Source organism: Kryptolebias marmoratus, linkage group LG10 (genome assembly GCF_001649575.2).
Source record: "Kryptolebias marmoratus isolate JLee-2015 linkage group LG10, ASM164957v2, whole genome shotgun sequence".
NCBI classification, from domain to species: domain Eukaryota; kingdom Metazoa; phylum Chordata; class Actinopteri; order Cyprinodontiformes; family Rivulidae; genus Kryptolebias; species Kryptolebias marmoratus.
In genome coordinates this window covers 3,285,664-3,295,410 of record NC_051439.1, presented here as the reverse complement: position 1 = coordinate 3,295,410, position 9,747 = coordinate 3,285,664, and the positions used below count along the sequence as shown (strand labels likewise).

Sequence of the window (9,747 nt, the reverse complement as noted above, 5' to 3'; positions counted from 1 at the left end):
AAAAGCAGAGACGCAATCCTAAGGCCACCAAAACGGATCCCCTCGACACCTTGGCTGCACCTAGAAATTCTGTCCATAAACGTTATGAACAGAATCGGTGACAAAGGGCAACCTTGGCGGAGTCCAACTCTCACCGGACTCTCATCCATGTTTACCAGTAAAATGATGCTAATAAATTCAGCATTATCTAATATGCAGCCTGTGGCACAAAAAGCACAGTACAGTACAGCATCTCTTTGTTTTTCAGAGTTCTCTGTTGTTATTCATTGGCCTTGATGTGAGACGTGTGTTGGTGTCTTGTTTGCACTTTTTCATTTATGTTAATTTAATTTATTTGTAAATGTGACTTAAATTAGGATTCAAAGTAGGTGCAAATAATTAGCATTTATTTTAATTGTATTTTGGTTTTAAAAAGTATTTCAAAAGTGCATTTTTGTAAAACTGTAGTTTTACAGTATATCACATAATAAATAGCCATATTTTCAACTTTGCTGTCAACTTTAATTTTTTTTTTCAATCACAGTCGGCCGACGATTGGCCGGCGAACGGCCACGTACCGCCGGGCTTAGCCTCTTTTCTGGAGGAAATCCTGGTGTATGTGTTCTTGATTTATTTTCAAGACTTGTAAAACTTGCCTGCGCAGGACCAAAAGTTTTCAAGTCAACCAGTCTGCAACCTTCTAGAGTGCTAAACACATACAAATCCAGTCATTTGTAGGACTTGTACCCTTTTAATTACTTCAAGCAGTAAGGGTTCTTAAATAAATAAATAGAGAGACAGTATAATATGCTGTGTTATGAGTTGCCAAGCATGACTATCACTTTTAATGGAGTTTTATAACTCTTCTGGAAGAATTTAGAAAGCATCATTCTGAAGCCATAACCCTATCTGAAAGTGTTACAAGGTTTGTTTTTTAATCACTAAAAAAAGCTAAATCAAAAATCACAAACTGATGCTGAAACTTACCGCTCCATTAGCACATTTAAAACCAGCAGACATACTTTTCCACTCTAATGGGCCCTGCATATTTAGGTGACCTCCTCCTGCCAATCACAGCATCGAATGTGCTGATGAGTAAGATCCGCCAGACTAGATCTTGTTATGTAACCATGTCTCTCCTGCTGAGCTCGGAGAAATAATTTGCGAGGTAGAAGCCTCAACTTTAATTACTCTAAGTATCATTTTAGCTCGAGCTGAGGGGATATGGATACTGCATTAACTCTTGACACCGTGTCTTTCAGCATAAACCGTAACAGGGCAGTCATCATAAGCAAACCCCCACACTGTCATGTGTTTGAAATGTAATGTAGGTCACAGGAAGAACATGTAAACTAATGTAGTGCTGCTTCTTGGGCAGGAAGACTTTGCCCAAGGCCATATGGACAGTGCAGAGTCCTGTGAATGATGTTTGATTGGGCGGGGGGTACGGGAGAGAGAGAAGTCATGATCCAAGACAGCGGAGATGAGAGAGAGTTTAAGATTAAAGCTTGATAGGGAGACACAAAAGGAGAAAGATAGAGAGAAAGAAAGGTGGAGTGTAAAGCAGTGATCATGACAGCAGAAGATGGATTTAACCCAAGGGCGAGCTGGAGTCTGACAAACTGTCAGTAACTGAGCAGGGGGAGATTACAGCCTAAATGTAAATTGGATGCAAATCTTTGGGGTGTGGGCGTCTGTACGTGTGTGGTTCAGGGGTGCCACCAAAGGGGGAGGGCCAGAGGGGGCAATTGCCACCCCTATGAATTTCTTGCACCCCCCCTTGGCCAGACGGTCTTATAGTACTGAGCTTTCGTTTGGGCTGCATTTTTAATTTTCCCTTGCTCAGGGGTCTGCAACCTTTAAAATCCAAAAATTCATTCCTGCCCCTTTTCCAACAAAATTAATTCCTCCAGAGCCGCAAACCCTACTTCAAGATAAAATTAAAAATTGAATTTGGATTAACACAACTCTAAATTAGATTTTATATAAATACCATACATAAAATGTACTTTGTTACATTCTGATATTAAAGAACTAAAATAAACTGTTGACATTTAGCAGTATTTTTACATTTTAGACTAAGCTTTTATGAAGAAGTCAAAAATATTTTGTTTATACGCTCTGTGATCAAATTTAACCCCTGAAATACGGAGGCCAATATGAGACAGAAAAAATAATAAATTTCTCTCTTTGAAAAAATAAAGCATATATTTCAATCCCAGTAAATTAATTGAGTGAACATTAAAATTAAGACAGTTCGTTGAATATTTAATTGTAACTCGCTGAATTTTTTACTGGATTTCAGAGAAACACCTTACTGTGTGGCTGGAAGGTATAATAATGAAGTGGTAAACTGGCTAACACATGACTGATTGACACATTTGTTCTTTGTCCTAATAGTATTCTTCTGTTACAGACATTTTATTCTTATATTGCAGAAAACTGGACAAGAGAACTTCTACAATTAGCATTTCCTGCTGCGGTTCTAAACATAATTTGGGGCAGCTGTGGCTCACTGGTTAGAGTAGTTGCCCTCCAAAAAGAAAGTTGGAGATTCAATTGCACCAGTATGCCACATGTCAAAGTGGCCCTGGGAAAGACACTGAACTCCTCATTGCCTCTGATGTGTGTCCCGTCAGTGTTTGAATGTGATCTAAAGCACTGATTAGACTCTATAGAATGATTTATTCAGATTAGCTTTGTAGAGATGTAGTAGAGTGCTGTGTGGATGTGTATGTGTGTGCGTGTGGATGGGTAAATGAGGGCAGATTGTGTTGTAAAAGGCTTTGAGTGGCCTGATTGGCTTGAAAGGCGCTATATAAGTACAGTCCATTTACCATAAATGCTCATTTCCATGTTATTTTGGTCAAATCTACGAAGAGCTGATGCATGGAGTTGAGTAGTGATTGCAGTATCCTCATTTAGTGTTTTAGGCTTCAAAATAAAAATACTAGACCAATATCAGAAGGTGATTTCGTTACTCCCATATTACAGTATTTTTCAAATAGCCTACATATGACTACAGCATTAAAGAAATAAAATTTAAAAATGAGTTATGGTTTTTGGTTTTGGTGTGCCACCCCAAGATTAGCAGTGGCCACCATCTAGCTCCCCCTTTGAAAACTTTCTGCGGGTGCCCCTGGTGTGGTATGGCGGTATGGCTGAGGAAGAGTGACCACAGGCATCACCGAGCTTCCCAGGGAACACGACAAGCGTTTACGAGCCGGGACTGAATGTCAGTCCTGGACGACGTGTTTTGCTACATGTGCTTGTGCAAACTTTCTGCGCAGGCGATCGGCACATGAAACACTTCTTCCCTCAAAAGGCTGCGTGGGCACATGTGTTTGTGAGCATCTCGGAGGAGATAGATTCTGTCCCATAGAATGAGAGTGTCATCAAGCATCACAGCTTCTCACTGACACAGAGTTCCTCAAAGACACAGAGAGATGAAGAGAGAGGAGCAACAAAGGAGAAAAGCAAAAGAAAGTCTTTTGAAGGATAAACCAAGGGATTAGATAAGGTGCTCCTTCTGGACCATTCAGCCTGTGTATGTGTGTGTTTGAGTGTGTGTGGATGAGAGCCCATTGCTCTGAGCACATTAGCTGCTTAGGGTGAACAAAGCTCTTCACCTGCGAGCTTTATAATGTGGGCCTGGGATCCAGAGGGGGGGTCAGTGTTTCCAAGAGGAAAGGATGCTTAAAAAGAGGACCAATGTGAGTGTGTGTGCATGTGTGTTCCATATCTGGCTTCCACTGACTGTATGTGTGTGTCTTTGGGCACAAATAGCGACCTAACCCTGTATTCAATGGACAGTCGTAATGATTGTGATTGCATGTGCCTGACCCAGATCTTGCTCCACTATAAGTGCATACATGTGTGTGTTCCACATTTATTCCTGCCTGCATGTAGGCAGAAATCCCTTTATGTGGGTCCGAGAGATTTCCAGACCCCATTCTAATGTTGCAGTATTGTTGTGATAATGTTATGTTAATAACGTTACGGTACTTTGTTACCACGCAGCACCACGTATCTCATCACAACAGTAGGATGGACAACATCGGGCGTGTGTGTGCGCGCCGCTCCCCTGCCGTGACCAAACGTGGCCGGAGCTGTTTGAATTGGATTATCTCATGCATTTTCTCTGATCCAGCAAGACCTCGAAAGAGATAGGCCCGCTGAGAGTCAGAGGCCTGGATTTAAAGGGTTTGGGCAATTTGTAGTATGCCTCCTCCCCCAAGAAGGAACATTTGTTGAACTTATTTTATTTATCTTGACTTATCCAGGTTAATCTTGGTGAGATCAATGCGCTCCTCAACAGACTCAGCTGACGCTCTGGCAGCAGAATTAATTAGCAGGTTTAAAAACAATTAAAAGGTTTTAGAGTTGATGGTTATAAATGTCATAAAGAGGCAGTGAGGAGAAAAATAGGGCATATGAAATTGAGTAAACAGAGGATGTGGACATGTATTAATTGAAGGGGACTCATATTAGACAGAAACTGTGAGCTCATTGCTCAGACATGATAGGATTGAACTAAAAAAAATGTGTTGCTCTAAGTGCATAGAAAATCAAATACTGAACAGAGATTAAAATTTGTAATAAATAGCTCAATAAATGGCAAATTAACCAACAGCTTGTCTTCCATCAGGTAATTTTTCAAATGTCACATTTTCTGTCACCTCAATCAATCTCTATGAATTTAATTTATCATACCTTACTCTATTGGCTTTATAAAGAGGTACATCTCTAAAGATGAGAAATTAAAGAATTGATTAACTTGGCTAACTTTAAATACCAAGCTTGCGACGAGCTGTTGTAACTTCCTCAGATCTTCTACATCAGGGGTGCCCAATCCTGGTCCTGGAGGGCCACCATCCTGCATGTTTTAGGTGTTTCTCTAATTTGACACACCTGATTTGAGTGACTGAGTGATTAACAGACTTCTGCAGAGCTTGAAGACCTGCTGAAGAGCAGAAAAACATCTAAAACCTGCAGGATAGTGGTTCTCCACGACCAGGATTGGACACCACTGGTCTATTTGTATTAAACCAATGCCAAATTTTATTCTAATTTTAACAATCATACATTTAAAAAAAAACTCAAAGTACACTGGAAGTGCAAAGATAGTATAAGTATAATCTGGCCATGCTAACTATAAAACATTAGGGGGAGTTTTAGCATCCTCTGCGAACCCGCTGAAAATGCTTTAACATCCCCTTATGGATGACAAGTAATAACATAAATCAAAAAATAAATAAGGATTTATACACACACACACACACACACATCTCCACTAGTGTTACGTAAGTTTATAATCCAAATATAATTTTAATGATAATGACCTATTAATAGGAGAAATTACGATCTTTTCTCACTTTACACGTTCTTTACATGTTTTATTACAAATAATATTACCTTTCTAGTTTATTTTCCCAAAGTTTTTGCATGTTGTTTCCAGTTTACACCCAGTAATCAAAATGTGAGCAATTTGTTTTTAGCATCATGTGCTATAAGTCAAACAAGCACCTTCTTTATGGTCTCTTCCAACTACTAAACAAAATACTTGGTTATATTTGGGGGGACATTTATTTTTTTCCTATAGAACCATGTTGATGAAGGATACTAATTAAGGAGATCACAGGACTCATCTATCACATATAACATCACATCAGCTGCATTTCAGCAGATAACAGCTTGCTCCAGTTTACTCATGTATTACCTTGCTAATATTTGTTGCATAATTGTGGATTGTTGTTAACTTTGTAAAAAATATTCTTCCAGGCAGATGCATGTAAAAAAGAAACTCTTGTCAGATATGTCAGAACCTTTTTTTGAAATATAACACTATTCTCTTAGCATATTATACACTCTGCATGTGAACTTGTGATGGTAAATTCAGACATCAACTTTTTTTTTAAATGCAGTATTTTTTTTTCTTTATTTTTTAAAACTATCCATTATTAGTTTTCCAGTTAGTTGTATCTCTAACCTAATTCAAACTGTTTTTGGAAGATTTTTTAAAAGAACATTAGGAACATTATCCTATTAGCAATTTACAAGTAAAACTTTTAAAATTAGGTCTTCTCTTTTAAAACACAGAAACCTAAAATCACATTACCCCAAAACCTTTGGAGATAATTTGTTCTCTCAGTTCCAAGCCAGTGCTTGTGATCTACGTTCAAACCGTTCTCGAGGTGTTTTGATAAAGCAAACAGCACACTTTTGTGTGGCATTCTTTTTTGTTTTGATGAACGCATGAAGAGACAACACTCAATACAAGCCCAGCCCGATGCTGCACAGTCAATTAGGGTACACAGCTGCTGTTTTTCACAGCAGTTTGAGTCGGATGGAACAGCCTATCCTTTCACTGGGCTTTTGAGCTTCTAGATCATTTCTGAAGGCTAAACAACAACAGTTATGTGAAAATATGACAAACAGGTGAAACTTTATAGAAATTCCAAAGACACATTTTATCTGTCAGATATTAATTATTATTAAAATGGTTGTGAAGGCCTAATTTTACAAAGATTATTGTATTGTGTTACAGAGTTAGAGAAAGCTCCAGGAGGAAGATGTGTTCAGCTGTTTATGTCTTGGTGTGTGTTTGACATATGATAAAATAATCAAATCACTAAAGTTAAAAGGGCTATGACTTTAATAGGATGAAGGGATGAAGAGGAGGTTTTATTTCTTTGCATAATAAGTACTTTAACTTTGATTCTTTCACTTGTGTTTTAATATATGTCTAGTAAGACTTTTACTTGTCATTTTTTAAATATATCTTAAGACGCTGACTACATATTTGCATCCAATGCATCACACCTCTCAATCCTTCAAACTTTAACACCTTTTGGAGTTTCTTGACCTCTTGTAGTCTTGTGATATTACTGTAAGAAAGCACCGGAACTTTGTCAATAAATCCTACCAGTTCCTCAAAGTTTAGGAGAAGAATTAGTATTAAATGTCAGCGGATGGCTCTCACAAGTGGAGCGCGCTGGACTTACATGTGTTTGCAGAGAAGGGCACAGCATGAGCAGTAACAAGGTCTAAGATGAGGAACGAACCTTGCCAGGGCTCCGAAGCCTCAGACTCGCTGCGATGCATTTTTGATGCAACCCATTTCTGCTTTTACTTCTCCTTACATCCCTGATGGAATAACAGCGCCCCCAGCAACCTTCCATATAGCTTAAATTCACCCAGTGACGTTTCGATGTGTGTGTGTGTGTGTGTGTGTGTGTGAGTAGTGAGAAAGAAGGAGCACAGACAGACAAATAGAAATCCAGAAAAAGACTTTGAGAAAGGGAGAAAATGCTCCCCCTTGCCTTTTAAATATTTGAGAAGCCTTCTGTGGAATGGTGATGCAGTCAGAGACAGGCCTGTTAGTGCTGTGTGTGTGTTTTGTGTGTGTTTGGACTAATTCAGCCGTGAGCGAGTGAGAGGGAACACTTTCACTGTTTATTTATCCATACCCAGTCCAAAGAAAAGAGCAAGAGGAGGAGGAGGGGGAGGGGGAGGAGGAAGAGAGGGTGGGAAAAAGGGGGAGAGAAACAGGCTGGTCAGGTTGTCACAAACCATTAGACAGACGGACCCGGGGTGCTCCTGCTCCATGTCAATGAGAGAGAGACCCCGATAAACGAGAGTTTGCGTTTTTTTGTGTGTAATCCACATGCACGAGCATGTAGCTGGAGCTCGAGTCATAACCCAGCTGAAAAAAAAAAGGTAAAAAGCTTTTTTGTGTGTGAATGAGATGGAGAGTAAATCTGCAGACAGTGATGAGGAGGCAGGATGCCCTCGTTGTTTGGGACAAAAGAAGCTCTCTGTGCAACATAAAATATCTGTGTGTGTGTGTGTGTTAGAACAGGAGTATTGCATTTTCAATCAAAACAACAGAAGCAGGATGCAAACAGACGAGGTCAGACATGCCGAACACCATGAACTGTAGTTCTGTTCAGATTGTGGGGCTCAGTTTACCGTGGCGAATCAGGATATTTTTTTCTTAGGGTGGCATAGGTTCGGCATGAGGTTCTAGCAGAGGTGTGCACGTATGTGTTATTGTCAATTTGATCTGGTAATGAAATGAATACATTTTGCCTGTCACCTGCCGCTCCAGGGGTAGAGCACCAGGAGCCACTTGGATCACTGAGGGGTCTTGAAACTGCATCTTCTGGTGAAATTTTGAGGTCTGAAAGTTAGAACTAGCCTACAAATAAAAGCGCTAAGATAGTTTGGTTGTTTGTTTTCTTCCACCCTCTAGAACCACTTTCAGTTTACACTCTTGAGACACGCACACACACACACACCTCAAACTTTTAGAGGAAACTCACTTGGGATTAGAGCTGTTCCAGTAAACAGCGTGCCTGTCGAAGATGATCTTCTCCTCCGCCCACACTGACACCCAGGACAGGACGGTCAGCACCATCACCTCCATCACACACCTCTGTCCCAGCATCATAGACATCCAAAGTGTGTGTGTGTGTGTGTGTGTGTGGAGGGGGGTGGGGGCGAGGGGGGACGAAGCTCTGATTCTTACTGTGGGGAGACTTTCTGTTACACTGCTGAGCTCCTGCTGCTGCAGATCCTCTTTAGATCATTAAGGTCGCGTCTTTCGGGTAAATCTGCGCGCGGCTCGTTAACTGCTTGATGAGAGCTCCGATGACCCCCCTCCCCTCTGAGGGTGTTTCAAGTCATACTGGACGTTTCGGTTCACCTTTGGAACTTTGTGACAAAATAAAAACAAAGAAAAAATAGGGAGCATGAGTCACATGTTATTTACATGCGCGGGATCCTCGGAAGGGTCCGAAACTTTTCTCCCATTACGCGCAGGCGGAGCGATGGATGCGCGACTCGGGTCCGTTGTTCCCTCCACCAGAAAACGGAAAATTATAATCCAGAATTCATTGGAGTTCGGTGGTTTTATCGGCGGGGATGAGCAGCAGAGAAACCTCGGCGGTCATATTTGTTTACCCAGATTTGTATCGAGCATGACGCACGCGGTGTTTCGCTCCTTTCGCAGCCAGAATCTCCTCATTTGACCTTTTAAAAAAATAAAAAATGAAAAACTCAATCTGATTACAGTTGCTGGGAAAACATCCCGCGCGGAAGCTCGTGCGCCTTTACCATATTCTGTCCAAACTTGCAGCGAGCATCCTTCCTGAGATAGCCACGAGCTCTCACAGCATCCCAACTTGGTGATCCCTCCGCCCGCAGCTGACGTGACTCCGTGCGCCTTCACGTGCGCGTCACGGTGACACCAAGTGCACGCGGGGGAGCGACGCGGATGGCTCTAATCCCAAACATGATCCCCTCTGCTGTCTCCACCTATGGCGGCAACATCACTCCCTGGCACCCAGATTCAGTGGAAATAACCCCCCACCACCACCTCCTCCTCCTCCTTTTTCTTTCTTCATCTCGCGCTCGCGTCTCCTTCTCCAGCGCGGGAGGGGCTCTCTGGGGGCTCCGGACCCCTCGGCTGACTCACTGCGATACGCGACCAGAAATACGTAGAAGTTACAGTATCGCCCGCGGTCGAAGATGGAAGGGCGATCATGTTTTGTTTTTGTCGGCGCTCGTGTCTGTGCTCGTTTGTCTCAAAAATATCGCGCGAACCACAGGACGGATTTTACTGAAACTCTTCAAAAGTGATTGTAAGATGTAGAGGAACAGCTGATTCAAATTTGGAGTCGGTGCCTTTCAAGATGGCCGCCACAGCTAAGCGACCTGAGCACACACAAAAATGACTAGAACTCAGTCAATTTCAAATACTGAGCT

At 41.4% G+C, this 9,747-nt stretch overlaps 1 protein-coding gene across 2 annotated transcripts in view; it reads right to left on the bottom strand.

Annotated features, from left to right (window-relative positions):
• LOC108239078 (ephrin-A2) overlaps nucleotides 1-9,317 on the bottom strand; it is a 173,079-nt gene extending 163,762 nt beyond the window's left edge. The window contains exons 1-2 of one of the 2 annotated variants that reach the window (XM_037977964.1): nucleotides 9,097-9,317; nucleotides 8,304-9,012 (exon numbers count right to left, since the gene is read on the bottom strand). In XM_037977964.1, coding sequence (XP_037833892.1) covers nucleotides 8,304-8,437 — 134 coding nt within the window. In that variant the 5' untranslated portion in view covers nucleotides 8,438-9,012; nucleotides 9,097-9,317. Of the gene's footprint in view, nucleotides 1-8,303 lie in introns of both variants that reach the window. The other variant, XM_017421568.3, reaches the window with a different exon arrangement.
• Nucleotides 9,318-9,747: the final 430 nt, after the last annotated feature.